Below are 19,765 nucleotides of genomic sequence, written 5' to 3' on the forward strand. Positions count from 1 at the left end.
ACATCAAAAATTATTATTATCGTGTGGCAAAATAGAGCACTTTATATTATATGGTTGTGAGGCATGAGCCATAGATAGGGTTGTACAGAAGAGGGTGGATGTGTTGGAAATGAAATGTTTGAGGACATGTGGTGTGAGATGGTTTGATGAACTAAATGGTGAAAAGGTAAGAGAGATGTGTAGAAATGAAAAGAGTGGTTGAGAGAGCAGAAGAGGGTGTGTTGAAATGGTTTGAACATATGGAGAGAATGAGTGAAGAAAGATTGACAAAGAGAATATATGTGTCAGAGGTGGAGGGAGGAAGGAGAAACGAGAGATCAAATTGGAGGTGGAAGGATGGAGTGAAAAAGATTTTGAGCGATCAGGGCCTGAACATACTGGAGGGTGAGAGGCATGCAAGGAATAGAGTGAATGGGAATGATGTGGTATACTGGGGTCGACATGCTGACAGTGGACTGAACCAGGGCATGTGATACGTCTTGGGTAAACCATGGAAAGGTCTGTTCAGCCTGGATGTGGATAGGGGTTTGTGGTTTCAATGCATTACCCTTGACAGCTAGAGACTGAGTGTGAACGAATGTGGCCTTTTTTGCCTGTTTTCCTTGCACTGCTTCATTGAAGCAGGGGGTAGCGATGCCATTTCCTGTGGGGTGGGGGTAGTGCCAGCAGTGGAAGAAGACAAGCAAGTATAAATATGTACATGTGTATATATGTATATGTCTGTGTATGCATATGTGTATGTATTTATATGTTATGTTTTTTTTTTTTCTTTTTTTTTTTATACTTTGTCGCTGTCTCCCGCGTTTGCGAGGTAGCGCAAGGAAACAGATGAAAGAAATGGCCTAACCCACCCCCATACACATGTATATACATACACGTCCACACACGCAAATATACATACCTACACAGCTTTCCATGGTTTACCCCAGACGCTTCACATGCCCTGATTCAATCCACTGACAGCACGTCAACCCCGGTATACCACATCGATCCAATTCACTCAATTCCTTGCCCGCCTTTCACCCTCCTGCATGTTCAGGCCCCGATCACTCAAAATCTTTTTCACTCCATCTTTCCACCTCCAATTTGGTCTCCCACTTCTCATTCCCTCCACCTCCGACACATATATCCTCTTGGTCAATCTTTCCTCACTCATTCTCTCCATGTGCCCAAACCATTTCAAAACACCCTCTTCTGCTCTCTCAACCACGCTCTTTTTATTTCCACACATCTCTCTTACCCTTACATTACTTACTCAATCAAACCACCTCACACCACACATTGTCCTCAAACATCTCATTTCCAGCACATCCACCATCCTGCGCACAACTCTATCCATAGCCCACGCCTCGCAACCATACAACATTGTTGGAACCACTATTCCTTCAAACATACCCATTTTTGCTTTCCGAGATAATGTTCTCGACTTCCACACATTCTTCAAGGCTCCCAGGATTTTCGCCCCCTCCCCCACCCTATGATTCACTTCCGCTTCCATGGTTCCATCCGCTGCCAGATCCACTCCCAGATATCTAAAACAGTTTACTTCCTCCAGTTTTTCTCCATTCAAACTTACCTCCCAATTGACTTGACCCTCAACCCTACTGTACCTAATAACCTTGCCCTTATTTACATTTACTCTTAACTTTCTTCTTTCACACACTTTACCAAACTCAGTCACCAGCTTCTGCAGTTTATCACATGAATCAGCCATCAGCGCTGTATCATCAGCGAACAACAACTGACTCACTTCCCAAGCTCTCTCATCCACAACAGACTTCATTCTCGCCCATCTTTCCAAAACTCTTGCATTCACCTCCCTAACAACCCCATCCATAAACAAATTAAACAACCATGGAGACATCACACACCCCTGCCGCAAACCTACATTCACTGAGAACCAATCACTTCCCTCTCTTCCTACACGTACACATGCCTTACATCCTCGATAAAAACTTTTCACTGCTTCCAACAACTTGCCACCCACACCATATATTCTTTATACCTTCCACAGAGCATCTCTATCAACTCTATCATATGCCTTCTCCAGATCCATAAATGCTACATACAAATCCATTTGCTTTTCTAAGTATTTCTCACATACATTCTTTAAAGCAAACACCTGATCCACACATCCTCTACCACTTCTGAAACCACACTGCTCTTCCCCAATCTGATGCTCTGTACATGCCTTCACCCTCTCAATCAATACCCTCCCATACAATTTACAAGCTCTTCACCATTTCCATTTACAACACTGAACACCCAATGTATGCCAATTATTCCCTCAACTGCCACATTACTCACCTTTGCATTCAAATCACCCATCACTATAACCCGGTCTTGTGTATCAAAACCACTAACACACTCATTCAGCTGCTCCCAAAACACTTGCCTCTCATGATCTTTCTTCTCATGCCCAGGTGCATATGCACCAATAATCACCCATCTCTCTCCATCAGCTTTCAGTTTTACCCATATCAGTCTAGAATTTACTTTCTTACACTCTGTCACATACTCCCACAACTCCTGTTTCAGGAGTAGTGCTACTCCTTCCCTTGCTCTTGTCCTCTCACTAACCCCTGACTGTACTCCCAAGACATTCCCAAACCACTCTTCCCCTTTACCCTTGAGCTTCGTTTCATTGAGAGCCAAAACATCCAGGTTCGTTTCCTCAAACATACTACCTATCTCTCCTTTTTTCTCATCTTCATTACATCCACAGACATTTAGACACCCCAATCTGAGCCTTCGAGGAGGATGAGCACTCCCCGCGTGACTCCTTCTTCTGTTTCCCCTTTTAGAAAGTCAAAATACAGTACAGTAGAGTTGAGGGAGAAGTCAATTGGGAGGTAAGTTGGAATGGAGAAAAACTGGAGGAAGTAAAGTGATTTAGATATCTGGGAGTGGATTTGGCAGGTGATTGAACCATGGAAGCGGAAGTGAATCATAGGGTGTGGAAGGGAGCGTTGAAGAATGTGTGGAAGTCGAGAACATTATCTCGGAAAGCAAAAATGGGTATGTTTGAAGGAATAGTGGTTCCGACAATGTTATATGGTTGCAAGGCGTGGGTTATGGATAGAGTTGTGCGGAGGAGGGTGCATGTGCTGGAAATGAGATGTTTGAGGACAATATTTGGTGTGAGGTGCTTTGATCGAGTAAGTATAATAGGGTGAGAGAGATGAGTGGTAATAAAAAGAGTGTGGTTGAGAGAGCAGAAGAGGGTGTATTGAAATGGTTTGGTCACATGGAGAGAATAAGTGAGGAAAGATTGACCAAGAGGATATTTGTGTCAGGGAAAGATTGACCAAGAGGATATATGTGTCAGGGAAAGATTGACCAAGAGGATATATGTGTCAGGGAAAGATTGACCAAGAGGATATATGTGTCAGAGGTGGAGGGAACGAGGAGAAGTGGGAGACCAAATTGGAGGTAGAAAGATGGAGTGAAAAAGATTTTCAGTGATTGGGGCCTGAACATGCAGGAGGGTGAAAGGTGTGCAAGGAATAGAGTGAATTGGAACAATGTGGTATACCGGGGTCGATGTGCTGTCAATGGATTGAACCAGGGCATGTGAAGCGTCTGGGGTAAACCATGGAAAGTTCTATGGGGCCTGGATGTGAAAAGGGAGCTGTGGTTTCGGTGCATTATTACATGACAGCTAGAGACTGAGTGTGAACGAATGTGGTCTTTGTTGTCTTTTCCCTAGCACTACCTTGCACATATGAGGGGGAAGGGGGTTCTTATTTCATGTGTGGCAGGGTGGCGATGGGAATGAATAAAGGTAGACTATGAATTATGTACATGTGTATATATGTATGTCTGTATGTGTATGTATATGTATACATTGAGATGTATAGGTATGTATATTTGCGTGTGTGGTCGTGTATGTATATACATATGTATGTGGGTGGCTTGCGCCATTCTTTCATCTGTTTCCTTGCGCTAACTCACTAACACGGGAGACAGCGACAAAGCAAGATGAAAATAAGATAAAATAAAATAAAATAATATATATATATATATATATATATATATATATATATATATATATATATATATATATATGCATATGATAAGAGTTGATAGAGATGCTCTGTGGAAGGTATTAAGAATATATGGTGTGGAAGGCAAGTTGTTAGAAACAGTGAAAAGTTTTTATGAAGGATGTAAGGCATGTTTACGTGTAGGAAGAGAGGAAAGTGATTGATTCTCATTGAATGTAGGTTTGCGGCAGGGGTGTGTGATGTCTCCATGGTTGTTTAATTTGTTTATGAATGGGGTTGTTAGGGAGGTGAATGCAAGAGTTTTGGAAAGAGGGGCAAGTATGCAGTCTGTTGTGGATGAGAGAGCATGGGAAGTGAATCAGTTGTTGTTCGCTGATGATACAGCGCTGGTGGCTGATTCATGTGAGAAACTGCAGAAGCTGGTAACTGAGTTTGGTAAAGTGTGTGAGAGAAGAAAGTTGAGAGTAAATGTGAATAAGAGCAAGGTTATTAGGTACAGTAGGGTTGAGGGTCAAGTCAATTGGGAGGTGAGTTTGAATGGAGAAAAACTGGAGGAAGTGAAGTGTTTTAGATATCTGGGAGTGGATTTGGCAGTGGATGGAACCATGGAAGTGGAAGCGAGTCATAGGGTGGGGGAGGGGGCAAAAATTCTGGGAGCGTTGAAGAATGTGTGGAAGTCGAGAACGTTATCTCGGAAAGCAAAAATGGGTATGTTTGAAGGAATAGTGATTCCAGCAATGTTGTATGGTTGCGAAGTGTGGGCTATGGATAGAGTTGTGCAGAGGAGGGTGGATGTGCTGGAAATGAGATGTTTGAGGACAATATGTGGTGTGAGGTGGTTTGATCAAGTAAGTAATGTAAGGGTAAGAGAGGTGTGTGATAATAAAAAGAGTGTGGTTGAGAGAGCAGAAGAGGGTGTTTTGAAGTAGTTTGGTCGCATGGAGAGAATGAGTGAGGAAAGATTGACCAAGAGGATATATGTGTCAGAGGTGGAGGGAACGAGGAGAAGTGGGAGACCAAATTGGAAGTGGAAGGATGGAGTGAAAAAGATTTTGATTGATCGGGGCCTGAAAATGCAGGAGGGTGAAAGGCGTGGAAGGAATAGAGTGAATTGGAACGATGTGGTATACCGGGGTCGATGTGCTATCAATGGATTGAATCAGGGCATGTGAAGCGTTTGGGGTAAACCATGGAAAGTTGTGTGGGGCCTAGATGTGGAAAGGGAGCTGTGGTTTTGGTGCATTATTACATGACAGCTAGAGACTGAGTGTGAACGAATGTGGCCTTTATTGTCTTTTCCTAACACTACCTCACACACATGAGGAGGGAGGGGGTTGTTATTTCATGTGTGGCGGGGTGGCGATGGGAATTAATAAGGGCAGACAGTATGAATTATGTACATGTGTATATATGTATATATCTGTGTGTGTGTATATATATGTATACATTGAGATGTTTAGGTATGTATATTTGCGTGTGTGGACATGTATTTATATACATGTGTATGTGGGTTTGCCATTCTTTCGTCTGTTTCCTTGCGCTACTTCGCTAACGTGGGAGACAGCGACAAAGCAAAATAGATAAATAATTTTTGTTGATCTGTTCCAGTGCTAAATCAAATTCCATGAAGGAAGGATGTGTAGCTTTTTTTACCAACTCTCTCGTGAACTTGGTTTCACACTCCCTTCTGTTTTATACATACACAGGCACAGTCCAGAATACATATATACTTAGAGATATTGCACTGTTCTTACTAGAAATGAGTATGAGTCTGGCATGTATGGGGAAGACTTAAAGGTGTTGTTGCTTTCTTTCTTTTGAACTGGGTTTCACAAACTTCTTTTATTTCATAAGCAGGCTTAGTTTTGATGATGATTACATTCAGACATTCAGAAATAATACACAGTACACACTTTAAATATATGTGAGTAAGGTGTGGCTGTTACATATGAGCTGATCCTTCTTCTTTTTGAGATAAGATGGACATGAAGATCCTTTTTATATGTATTACAGTCTACTCTTATTTCCTTTACATGCACAGCTCTGGTAGTGATGAGCATATAAGTAGAAATAATACACTAAGCACACGAAATGATGCACTCTGCACTACCCTGTAAATGATACTTTACAGTCAACTTATGTTTTGACATATTCGTTGCTGTTTCCTTTCACTTGTTTATTAAAGTCCTCCATCATCCCAGGATTACATAAAGAGGAAGTTATGTGCAGTTATGTAATTTCAAGGCTTAATTTGAAGGTGTTGGTATGCTGGTAGCTTACCTCCTCATACAATCTTGCTAAATTTTACTGTCTGAGTCATTATATCTTCACATTTTTCATGTTATTCTTCTTCGCATGCTAAGATAAAGAGGGAAAACTAGGCACAGTTGTTAAATGATTTCAAAGCTGAGACCATGGCATGTGGGATGCAGGTAGAGGGATCCAATGCTGACTTACTTTCTCCTCTTTTCTCACTTCACTCCAGCTGTATCAGTTTCTCAGTTAATTGCTTTTTTCACATTTCTCATATTAAACCTTTTGTTTTTCCTTACCACATAGATCATCCAGCAGTTTGCGTAATTTCCCCAGGGTCACTAAGTACACATGACCTGTTGGTCAACAACCTGCACTTATAATGGTGTTTGTAGGATTACTGACGAGAGCAGAAAATGTTTTCCTGTGCCTGCATGGCAAGAGATGAGACCTTGAGGTTAATGGTATGATAAGTAATTTGATTATTTAAACACAGGCAGAAAAATTTGAAATATCTATAGATGTTGGCAGTCATACCCCTATAGAGCATCAGTTGATTTCAGCTGCTGTTTAAGATTTCAGGATGAAAGGAGAGGGCTCTTTCTGTTTAGGCAAAGATCAGTATGCACGAGGGTATGAATAGTTCTGACAGTGATATAAGCTGGCTGTGAATGCCAAAGAAAGGAAAGGGTGTTTGCTTTGGAGATGAAATACCTGAGGATAGTATATGATGTTAGGTGGATTGATTGTGTAAGGAAAGTCATTGTTAGAGAAAGGTGTGATGGTAAGCACACTCTGATTGAGAGGACCAACCAGAGTGTGCTTGAAATTGTTTGGGCAATGGAGAGGATAAGCAAAGAAAAAACTGACTATGGGGCTCTATTTGTTAAATGTACAGGGGGTCATGGGGAGGATTAGACCTAGGAGATGTAAAGTTGGAGTTTAGGAGACTTTTGGGAGTATAAGGACCTAAACATTCAGGAGACTGAGAAATGTGCGGGAAAGAATGAATTGGATCATTGTGCTGTACAGGGACAACTTGCTGTCTGAGGGCCAAGCTAGCACATATGTAGTAGTCAGGATAAACCATAGCACAGTCTTTATGAACCTGGCCATAGGTAATGAGTGTAGGTTTTGGGATATTATGCAAGACAGCCTTTGTTTGTTCTTAGCAATGCCTTGCTAAGGCAGGAGAGGAACCAGATAGAGAAAAAATTAGAATATCAGATAATCCAGGTTCTATCAAGTTGAAGATTATTTTCCCTAGATTTAGGATCACATTATAATCCTCATGTAGAATAATATTGCAATAACAGGGAGGGAGTATCTAATTAAATAACATTGATTATATTTTGAAGTATGCCTCAAAAGTTTTTAAAAACTTACTCCTTTTTGTCCATTAGCTCTTTAGAATTAGGAAAATGTTATGAAGATTTTCAGGAAAGAAAGACATTAACGATTTATCTACATTTTCATATAAACAGAGATAATGTTATTGAGCTAGAAGCAGCTGGCTAGTGATGTCCTTTTGAATCATAGTGAGATGTATATCTTTGTCATTCCATTCTAGTAAATGAAGCTAATGTACATGTAATTTTTTCAGGTGCATCCAGACCAGCTCTCATTCCTGGTGCTGGCAAAGTTGTCAATGAAGACAATGTGATTCGCTTTGAGAATGTTCCACTGGTTACTCCCAATGGAGATGTACTGGTGAAAGAGCTAAACTTTGAGGTCAAGTCAGGAATGAATGTACTTGTGTGTGGTCCCAATGGTTGTGGCAAGTCTTCACTTTTCAGGATTCTAGGAGAAGTGAGTCCTGTATTCCTTTACCTAAGCCCTTTTTTTTCTTCTTTACAATTAAACCTTGATTAATCATTATGATGAAAGTACTATTTCATATACAGGGACCCAAAAATTGTGAAAGAATTTAATCATCAGCTGGGCAACCATGTTTCAAGTAATTAATCCTAATCTTGATGTGGTTACCCATGTTTTCAGGTTTAGAAATGAATGTATACTCAATTTGCTTTTTTGACTCATTTTGTTTATAGATCTCTGGCAATTACTGTTGCTGACTGTGACGCATTCATGGGACTCCCACACAGTCAATCATAGCTGTGGCAGTCAGTCCACAGTCAGCCTGGCTATGGTGATAGAGAGTGTGGTTAAGAGAGCAGAAGAGGGTGTGCTGAAATGGTTTGGACATATGAAGAGAATGAGTGAAGAAAGGCTGACAAAGAGGATATATATATATATATATATATATATATATATATATATATATATATATATATATATATATATATATATATATATATATATATATATAAATATATATATATATATATATATATATATATATATATATATATATATATATATATATATATATATATATATATATTATCCCTGGGGATAGGGGATTAAGAATACTTCCCATGTATTCCCTGTGTGTCGTAGAAGGCGACTAAAAGGGGAGGGAGCGGGGGGCTGGAAATCCTCCCCTCTCGGTTTTTTTTTTATTTTTCCAAAAGAAGGAACAGAGGATTGGGCCAGGTGAGGGTATTCCCTCAAAGGCCCAGTCCTCTGTTCTTAACGCTACCTCACTAATGCGGGAAAGGGCGAATAGTTTGAAAGAAAAGATATATATATATATATATATATATATATAAAGTAAACTTTAGATTGATATGGGTAAAACTGAAAGTGGATGGAGAGAGATGGGTGATTATTAGTGCATAAGCACCTGGGCATGAGAACAAAGATCATGAGAGGCAAATGTTTTGGGAGCTGCTGAGTGTGTGTTAGTAGTTTTCATGCACAAGACCGAGTTATAGTGATGGGTGATTTGGATGCAAAGGTGAGTAATGTGGCAGTTCAAGGAATAATTGGTGTGCATGGGATGGTCAGTGTTGTAAATGGAAATGGTGAAGAGCTTGTAGATTTATGTGCTGAAAAGGACTGGTGATTGGGAATACCTGGTTTAAAAAGAGAGATATACATAAGTATACGTATGTAAGTAGGAGACATGGCCAGAGAGGGTTATTGGATTACATGTTAATTGATAGGCATGCGAAAGAGAGACATTTGGATGTTAATGTGCTGAGAGGTGCAACTGGAGGGATGTCTGATCATTATCTTGTGGAGGTGAAGGTGAAGATTTGTAGAGGTTTTCAGAAAAGAAGAGAGAATGTTGGGGTGAAGAGAGTGATGAGAGTAAGTGAGCTTGGGAAGGAGACTTGTGTGAGGAAGTAAGAGGAGAGACTGAGTACAGAATTGAAAAAGGTGAGAATAAAGGACGTAAGTGGAGTGGGGGAAGAATGGGATGTATTTAGGGAAGCAGTGATGGCTTGCGCAAAAGATGCTTATGGCATTAGAAGCGTGGGAGGTGGGCAGATTAGAAAGGGTAGTGAGTAGTGGGATGAAGAAGTAAGATTATTAGTGAAAGAGAATAGAGAGGCATTTGGACAATTTTTGCAGGGAAATGATGCAGATAAGTGGGAGATGTATAAACGAAAGAGGCGGGAGGTCAAGAGAAAGGTGCAAGAGGTGAAAAAGAGGGCAAATGAGAGTTGGGGTGAGAGAGTATCATTAAATTTTAGGGAGAATAAAAAGATGTTTTGGAAGGAGGTAAATAAAGTGCGTAAGACAAGGGAACAAAGGGGAACTTCAGTGAGGGAGGCTAATGGGGAGATGATAACTAGTAGTGGTGATGTGAGAAGGAGATGGAGTGAATATTTTGAAGGGATATAGGGTGTTTTGGTTGAGGTGGTTTGCAAAGTGGAAGGTTTAGGGAAAATGATTTGGTAAACAGAGAAGAGGCAGTAAAAGCTTTGGGGAAGATGAAAGCCAGCAAAGCAGCAGGTTTGGATGGTATTGCAGTGGAATTTATTAAAAAAGGGGGTGACTGTATTGTTGACCGGTTGGTAAGGATATGTAATGTATGTATGACTCATGGTGAGGTACCTGAGGACTGGTGGAATGCTTGCATAGTGCCGTTGTACAAAGGCAAACGGGTTAAGAGTGAGTGCTCAAATTACAGAGGTATAAGTTCGGTGAGTATTCCTGGGAAATTATATGGAAGGGTGTTGATTGAGAGGGTGAAGGCATGTACAGAGCATCAGATTGGGGAAGAGCTGTGTGGTTTCAGAAGTGGTAGAGGATGTGTGGATCAGGTGTTTGCTTTGAAAAATGTCTGTGAGAAATACTTAGAAAAGCAAATGGATTTGTATATAGCATTTATGGATCTGGAGAAGGCATATGATAGAATTGATAGAGATTCTCTGTGGAAGGTATTATGAATATATGGTGTGGGAGGTAAGTTGTTAGAAGCAGTGAAAAGTTTTTATTGAGGATGTAGGGCATGTGTACATATAGGAAGAGAGGAAAGTGATTGGTTCTCAGTGAATGTTGGCTTGCGGCAGGGGTGTGTGATGGTTGTTTATTTTGTTTATGGATGGGGTTGTTAGGGAGGTGAATGCAAGAGTTTTGGAAAGAGTGGCAAGTATGCAGTCTGTTGTGGATGAGAGAGCTTGGGAAGTGAGTCAGTTGTTGTTCTCCCCAATCCCTTGGGGATAGGGGAGAAAGAATACTTCCCACGCATTCCTCACGTGTCGTAAAAGGGGACGGGAGCAGGGGGCTGGAAACCCTCCCCTCCTTGTATTTTAACTTTTTAAAAGGGGAAACAGAAGAAGGCGTCACGTGGGGAGTGCTCATCCTCCTCGAAGGCTCAAATTGGGGTGTCTAAATGTGTGTGGATGTAACCAAGATGAGAAAAAAGGAGAGATAGGTAGTATGTTTGAGGAAAGGAACCTGGATGTTTTGGCTCTGAGTGAAACGAAGCTCAAGGGTAAAGGGGAAGAGTGGTTTGGGAATGTCTTGAGAGTAAAGTCAGGGGTTAGTGAGAGGACAAGAGCAAGGGAAGGAGTAGCACTACTCCTGAAACTATTCCTGAAACAGGAGTGGTGGGAGTATGTGATAGAGTGTAAGAAAGTAAACTCTGGATTGATATGGGTAAAACTGATAGTGGATGGAGAGAGATGGGTGATTATTGGTGCATATGCACCTGGGCATGAGAAGGAAGATCATGAGAGGCAAGTGTTTTGGGAGCAGCTGAGTGAGTGTGTTAGTAGTTTTGATGCACGAGACTGGGTTATAGGGATGGATGATTTGAATGCAAATGTGTGTAATGTGGCAGTTGAGGGAATAATTGGTGTACATGGGGTGTTCAGTGTTGTAAATAGAAATGGTGAAGAGCTTGTAGATTTATATGCTGAAAAAGGATTGGTGATTGTGAATACCTTTTTTAAAGAAAGATATACATAAGTATACTTATGTAAGTAGGAGAGATGGCCAGAGAGCGTTATTGGACTACGTGTTAATTGATAGGCGCGTGAAAGAGAGACTTTTGGCTGTAAATGTACTGAGAGGTGCAACTGAGGAATGTCTGATCATTATCTCGAGGAGGCGAAGGTGAAGATTTGTAGAGGTTTTCAGAAAAGAAGAGAGAATGTTGGGTGAAAAGAGTGGTGAGAGTAAGTGCACTTGGGAAGGAGACTTGTGTGAGGAAGTACCAGGAGAGACTGAGTACAGAATGGAAAAAGGTGAGAACAAAGGACGTAAGGTGAGTGGGGGAGGAATGGGTTGTATTTAGGGAAGCAGTGATGGCTTGCATAAAAGATGCTTGTAGCATTAGAAGTGTGGGAGGTGGGCAGATTAGAAAGGGTAGTGAGTGGTGGGATGAAGTAAGATTATTAGTGAAAGAGAAGAGAGAGGCATTTGGACAATTTTTGCAGGGAAATAATGCAAATGAGTGGGAGATGTATAAAAGGAGGCAGGAGGTTGAGAAAGGTGCAAGAGGTGAAACAGAGGGCAAATGAGAGTTTGGGTGAGAGAGTATCATTAAATTTTAGGGAGAATAAAAAGATGTTTTGGAAGGAGGGAAATAAAGTGCATAAGACAAGAGAACAAATGGGAACTTCAGTGAACGGGGCTAATGGGGAGGTGATAAGAAGTATTGGTGATGTGAGGAGATGGAGTGAGTATTTTGAAGGTTTGTTGAATGTGCTTGATGATAGAGTGGCAGATATAGGATGTTTTTGTTGAGGTGGTGTGCAAAGTGAGAGGGTAAGGAAAAATGATTTAGTAAACAGGGAAGAGGTAGTAAAAGCTTTACGGAAGATGAAAGTCGGCAAGGCAGTGGGTTTAGATGGAATTTATTAAAAAGGGGGTGACTGTATTGTTGACTGGTTGGTAAGGTTATTTAATGTATGTATGATTCATGGTGAGGTGCCTGAGGATTGGCGGAATTCTTGCATAGTGCCATTGTACAAAGGCAAAAGGGATAGAAGTGAGTGCTCAAATTACAGAGGTATAAGTTTGTTGAGTATTCCTGGGAAATTATATAGGAGGGTATTGATTGAGAGGGTGAAGGCATGTACAGAGCATCAGATTGGGGAAGAGCAGTGTGGTTTCAGAAGTGGTAGATCATGTGTGGATCAGGTGTTTGCTTTGAAGAATGTATGTGAGAAATACTTGGAAAAGCAAATGGATTTGTATGTAGCATTTATGGATCTGGAGAAGACATATGATAGAGTTGATAGAGATGCTCTGTGGAAAGTATGGTGTGGGAGGCAAGTTGTTAGAAGCAGTGAAAAGTTTTTATCGAGGATGTAAGGCATGTGTATGTGTAGGAAGAGAGGAAAGTGATTGGTTCTCAGTGAATGTTGGTTTGCGGTAGGGGTGTGTGATGTCTCCATGGTTGTTTAATTTGTTTATGAATGGGGTTGTGAGGGAGGTGAATGCAAGAGATTTGGAAAGAGGGGCAAGTATGTAGTCTGTTGTGGATAAGAGAGCTTGGGAAGTGAATCAGTTGTTGTTCGCTGATGATACAGCGCTGGTGGGTGATTCGTGTGAGAAACTGCAGAAGCTGGTGACTGAGTTTGGTAAAGTGTGTGAAAGAAGAAAGCTGAGAGTAAATGTGAATAAGAGCAAGGTTATTAGGTACATTAGGGTTGAGGGACTAAATCAATTGGGAGGTAAGTTTGAGTGGAGAAAAACTGGAGGAAGTGAAGTGTTTTAGATATCTGGGAGTGCAATTGGCAGCGGATTGAAACATGGAAGCGGAAGTGAATCATCGGGTGGGGAGGGGGCAAAAGTTCTGGGAGTGTTGAAGAATGTGTGGAAGTCGAGAACATTATCTTGGAAAGCAAAAATGGGTATGTTTGAAGGAATAGTGGTTCCAACAATGTTGTATGGTTGCGAGGCGTGGGCGATGGACAGAGTTGTTCGGAGGAGGGTGGATGTGCTGGAAATGAGATGTTTGAGGACAATATGTGGTGTGAGGTGGTTTGATCAAGTAAGTAATAATATGGTAAGAGAGATGTGTGGTAATAAAAAGAGTGTGGTTGAGAGAGCAGATTGTGTTTTGAAATGGTTTGGTCACACGGAGAGAATGAGTGAGGAAAGATTGACAAAGAGGATATATGTGTCAGAGGTGGAGGGAACGAGGAGAAGTGGGAGAGCAAATTGGAGGTGGAAAGATGGAGTGAAAAAGATTTTGAGTGATCGGAGCCTAAACATGCAGGGGGGTGAAAGGCGGGCAAGGTATAAAGTGAATTGGAACGATGTGGTATACCGGGGTGGACATGCTGTCAATGGATTGAACCAGGGCATGTGAAGCATCTGGGGTAAACCATGGAAAGTTCGGTAGGGCCTGGATGTGGAAAGGGAGCTGTGGTTTCGGTGCATTATTACATGACAGCTAGAGAGTGAGTGTGAACTAATGTGGCCTTTGTTGTCTTTTCCTAGCGCTACCTCGTGCACATGAAGGGGGAGGGGGTTGTTATTTCATGTGTGGCGGGGTGGTGATGGGAATGAACAAAGGCAGACAGTATGAATTGTGTACATGTGTATATATGTATATGTCTGTGTATATACTTATATATGTATATGTTGAGATGTATAGGTATGTATATTTGCGTGTGTGGATGGGTATGTATATACATGTGTATGTGGGTGGGTTGGGCCATTCTTTCATTTGTTTCCTTGCGCTATCTTACTAAAGCGGGAGACAGCGACAAAGCAAAATAGATAATAAATATATATGTTAGATTTTTTCCAAGGGATAGGGGAGAAAGAATACTTCCCACATATTCCCTGCGTGTTTTAGAAGGAGACTAAAGGGAGGGAGTGGGGGGGCTGGAAATCCTCCCCTCTCATATTTGATTTTCCAAAAGAAGGAACAGAGAAGGGGACTAAGTGAGGATTTCTCTCAAAGGCTCATAGAGAAGAGAGAGGCATATGGATGATTTTTGCAAGGAAATGATGCAAATGACTGGGAGAGGTATAAAAGAAAGAGGCAGGAGGTCAAGAGAAAGGTGCAAGAGGCGAAAAAGAGGGCAAATGAAAGTTGGGGTGAGAGAGTATCATTAAATTTTATGGGTATGTTTGAAGGAATAGCGGTTCCAACAATGTTATATGGTTGCGAGGCGTGGGCTATAGATAAAGTTGTGCGGAGGAGGGTGAATGTGCTGGAAATGAGATGTTTGAGGACAGTATGTGGTGTGAGGTGAATTGATCGAGTAAGTAATAATAGGGTAAGCTCTAGAGATGTGTGGTAATAAAAAGAGTGTGGGTGAGAGAGCAGAAGAGGGTGTTTTGAAATGGTTTGGTCACATGGAGAGAATGAGAGGAAAGATTGACCATGTGGATATATGAGTCAGAGGTGGAGGGAACGAGAAGTGGGAGACCAAATTGGAGGTGGAAAGATGGAGTGAAAAAGATTTTGAGTGATCGGGGCCTGAACATGCAGGAGGGTGAAAGGCATGCAAGGAATAGAGTGAATTGGAACGATGTGGTATGCCGGGGTGGACGTGCTATCAATGGATTGAACCAGGGCATGTGAAATGTCTGGGGTAAACCATGGAAAGTTGTGTGGGGCCTGGATGTGGAAAGGGAGCTGTGGTTTCGGTGCATTATTACATGACAGCTAGAGACTGAGTGTGAACGAATGTGGCCTTTGTTGTCTTTTCCTAATGCTACCTCGCGCACATGAGGGGGGAGGGGGTTGTTATTTCATGTGTGGCGGGGTGGCGTTGGGAATGAATAAAGGCAGACAATATGTATTATGTACATGTGTATATATGTATATGTCTGTATGTGTATATATATGTATACGTTGAGATGTATAGGCATGTATATTTGTGTGTGTGGACGTGTAGGTATATGCATGTGTATGTAGGTGGGTTGGGCCATTCTTTCGTCTGTTTCCTTGCACTACCTCGCTAACGCAGGAGACAGCGACAAAGCAAAATAGATAAATGAATAAAAAGATGTTTTGGAAGGAGGTAAATAAAGTGCATAAGACAAGGGAACAAATGGGAACATAAGTGAAGGGGGCTAATGGAGAGGTGATAACAAGTAGTGGTGATGTGAGAAGGAGATGGAGTGAGTATTTTGATGGTTTGTTGAATGTGTTTGATAATAGAGTGGCATATATAGGTGTTTTGGTCGAGGTGGTGTGCAAAGTGAGAGGGTTAGGGAGAGTGATTTGGTAAAGAGAAGAGGTAGTAAAAGCTTTGCGTTAGATGAAAGCTGGCAAGGCAGCGGGTTTGGATGGTATTGCAGTGGAATTTATTAAAAAAAGGGGTGACTGTATTGTTGACTGGTTGGTAAGGTTATTTAATCTATATATGACTCATGGTGAGGTGCCTGAAGACTGGCGGAATACTTGCATAGTGCCATTGTACAAAGGCAAAGGGGAAAGAGTGAATGCTCAAATTACAGAGGTATAAATTTGTTGAGTATTCCTGGGAATTTATATGGGAAGGTATTGATTGAGAGGGCGAAGGCATGTACAGAGCATTAGATTGGGGAAGAGCAGTGTGGTTTCAGAAGTGGTAGATCATGTGTGGATCAGGTGTTTGCTTTGAAGAATGTATGTGAGAAATATTTAGAAAAGCAAATGGATTTGTATGTAGCATTTATGGATCTGGAGAAGGCTTATGATAGGGCTTGAGAGATGCTCTGTGGAAGGTATTAAGAATATATGGTGTGGGAGGCAAGTTGTTAGAGGCAGTGAGAAGTTTTTATCGAGGATGTAAGGCATGTGTATGTGTAGGGAGAGAGGAGAGTGATTGGTTCTCAGTGAATGTTGGTTTGCAGCAGGGTTGCATGATGTTTCCGTGGTTGTTTAATTTGTTTATGAATGGGGTTGTTAGGGAGGTGAATGCAAGAGTTTTGGAGAGAGGGGCAAGTATGCAGTCTGTTGTGCATGAGAGAGCTTGGGAAGTGAGTCAGTTGTTGTTCGCTGATGATACAGCGCTGGTGGCTGATTCAGGTGAGAAACTGCAGAAGCTGGTGACTGAGTTTGGAAAATGTGTGTGAAAGAAGAAAGCTGAGAGTAAATGTGAATAAGAGCAAGGTTATTAGGTACAGTAGGGTTAAGGGTCAAGTCAATTGGGAGGCAAGTTTGAATGGAGAAAAACATGAGGAAGTGAAGTGTTTTAGATATCTGGGAGTGGATTTGGCAGCAGATGGAACCATGGAAGCGGAAGTGAATCATAGGGTGTGGGAGGGGGCGAGAGTTCTGGGAGCGTTGAAGAATGTGTGGAAGTCAAGAACGTTATCTTGGAAAGCAAAAATGGGTATGTTTGAAGGAGTAGTGGTTCCAACAATGTTATATGGTTGTGAGGCATGGGCTATAGATAAAGTTGTGTGGGGGAGGGTGGATGGGCTGGAAATGAGATGTTTGAGGACAGTATGTTGTGTGAGGTGGTTTGATCGAGTAAGTAATGAGAGGGTAAGAGAGATGTGTGGTAATAAAAAGAGTGTGGTTGAGAGAGCAGAAGAGGGTGTTTTGAAATGGTTTGGTCACATGGAGAGAATGAGTGAGGAAAGATTGACCATGAGGATATATGTGTCAGAGGTGGAGGGAACAAGAAGTGGGAGACCAAATTGGAGGTGGAAAGATGGAGTGAAAAAGATTTTGAGTGATCGGGGCCTGAACATGCAGGAGGATGAAAGACGTGCAAGGAATAGAGTGAATTGGAACGATGTGGTATACCAGGGTCGACATGCTGTCAATGGATTGAACCAGGGCATGTGAAGCATCTGGGGTAAACCATGGAAAATTCTGTGGGGCCTGGATGTGGAAAGGGAGCTGTGGTTTCGGAGCATTATACATGACAGCTAGAGACTGAGTGTGAATGAATGTGGCCTTTGTTGTCTTTTCCTAGCGCTACCTCGTGCACATGAGGGGGAAGGGGGTTGTCATTTCATGTGTGGCGGGGTGGCGACGGGAATGAATGAGGGCAGACAGTATGAATTATGTACATATATATATATATATATGGGGAGGTGATAACAAGTAGTGGTGATGTGAGAAGGAGATGGAGTGAGTATTTTGAAGGTTTGTTGAATGTGTTTGATGATAGAGTGGCAGATATAGGGTGTTTTGGTCGAGGTGGTGTGCAAAGTGAGAGGGTTAGGGAAAATGATTTGGTAAACAGAGAAGAGGTAGTGAAAGCTTTGCGGAAGATGAAAGCCGGCAAGGCAGCAGGTTTGGATGGTATTGCAGTGGAATTTATTAAAAAAGGGGGTGACTGTATTGTTGACTGGTTGGTAAGGTTATTTAATGTATGTATGACTCATGGTGAGGTGCCTGAGGATTGGCGGAATGCGTGCATAGTGCCATTGTACAAAGGCAAAGGGGATAAGAGTGAGTGCTCAAATTACAGAGGTATAAGTTTGTTTAGTATTCCTGGTAAATTATATGGGAGGGTATTGATTGAGAGGGTGAAGGCATGTACAGAGCATCAGATTGGGGAAGAGCAGTGTGGTTTCAGAAGTGGTAGAGGATGTGTGGATTAGGTGTTTGCTTTGAAGAATGTATGTGAGAAATACTTAGAAAAGCAAATGGATTTGTATGTAGCATTTATGGATCTGGAGAAGGCATATGATAGAGTTGATAGAGATGCTCTGTGGAAGGTATTAAGAATATATGGTGTGGGAGGAAAGTTGTTAGAAGCAGTGAAAAGTTTTTATCGAGGATGTAAGGCATGTGTACGTGTAGGAAGAGAGGAAAGTGATTGGTTCTCAGTGAATGTAGGTTTGCGGCAGGGGTGTGTGATGTCTCCATGGTTGTTTAATTTGTTTATGGATGGGGTTGTTAGGGAGGTAAATGCAAGAGTTTTGGAAAGAGGGGCAAGTATGAAGTCTGTTGGGGATGAGAGAGCTTGGGAAGTGAGTCAGTTGTTGTTCGCTGATGATACAGCGCTGGTAGCTGATTCATGTGAGAAACTGCAGAAGCTGGTGACTGAGTTTGGTAAAGTGTGTGGAAGAAGAAAGTTAAGAGTAAATGTGAATAAGAGCAAGGTTATTAGGTACAGTAGGGTTGAGGGTCAAGTCAATTGGGAGGTGAGTTTGAATGGAGAAAAACTGGAGGAAGTGAAGTGTTTTAGATATCTGGGAGTGGATCTGGCAGCGGATGGAACCATGGAAGCGGAAATGGATCATAGGGTGGGGGAGGGGGCGAAAATTCTGGGGGCCTTGAAGAATGTGTGGAAGTCGAGAACATTATCTCGGAAAGCAAAAATGGGTATGTTTGAAGGAATAGTGGTTCCAACAATGTTGTATGGTTGCGAGGCGTGGGCTATGGATAGAGTTGTGCGCAGGAGGATGGATGTGCTGGAAATGAGATGTTTGAGGACAATGTGTGGTGTGAGGTGGTTTGATCGAGTGAGTAACGTAAGGGTAAGAGAGATGGTTGGAAATAAAAAGAGCGTGGTTGAGAGAGCAGAAGAGGGTGTTTTGAAATGGTTTGGGCACATGGAGAGAATGAGTGAGGAAAGATTGACCAAGAGGATATATGTGTCGGAGGTGGAGGGAACGAGGAGAAGAGGGAGACCAAATTGGAGGTGGAAAGATGGAGTGAAAAAGATTTTGTGTGATCGGGGCCTGAACATGCAGGAGGGTGAAAGGAGGGCAAGGAATAGAGTGAATTGGAGCGATGTGGTATACAGGGGTTGACGTGCTGTCAGTGGATTGAATCAAGGCATGTGAAGCGTCTGGGGTAAACCATGGAAAGCTGTGTAGGTTTGTATATTTGCGTGTGTGGACATATGTATATACATGTGTATGGGGGGGGGGGGGGGTTGGGCCATTTCTTTCGTCTGTTTCCTTGCGCTACCTCGCAAACGCGGGAGACAGCGAGAAAGTATAATAAAAAAAATATATATATGTATATATATATATGTATATATGTATATATATAAATATATATATATATATATATATATATATATATATATATATATATATGCTTACTCGATCAAACCACCTCACACCACACATTGTCCTCAAACATCTCATTTCCAGCACATCCATCCTCCTGCGCACAACTCTATCCATAGCCCACGCCTCGCAACCATACAACATTGTTGGAACTACTATTCCTTCAAACATACCCATTTTTGCTTTCCGGGATAATGTTCTCGACTTCCACA

General features: G+C 41.8%; 1 protein-coding gene across 3 annotated transcripts in view; it reads left to right on the plus strand.

Moving 5' to 3' along the window:
* The window catches only part of Abcd3 (ATP binding cassette subfamily D member Pmp70), a 219,257-nt gene that overhangs the window by 172,567 nt on the left and 26,925 nt on the right, over window positions 1-19,765 (plus strand). For all 3 annotated transcript variants that reach the window (XM_071686589.1, XM_071686580.1, XM_071686571.1), the window contains exon 12: window positions 7,864-8,069. In XM_071686589.1, the coding sequence (XP_071542690.1) occupies window positions 7,864-8,069 (206 nt within the window). The remainder of the gene's footprint in view (window positions 1-7,863; window positions 8,070-19,765) is intronic.

Source organism: Panulirus ornatus, chromosome 3, assembly GCF_036320965.1.
Source record: "Panulirus ornatus isolate Po-2019 chromosome 3, ASM3632096v1, whole genome shotgun sequence".
Lineage (NCBI taxonomy): Eukaryota > Metazoa > Arthropoda > Malacostraca > Decapoda > Palinuridae > Panulirus > Panulirus ornatus.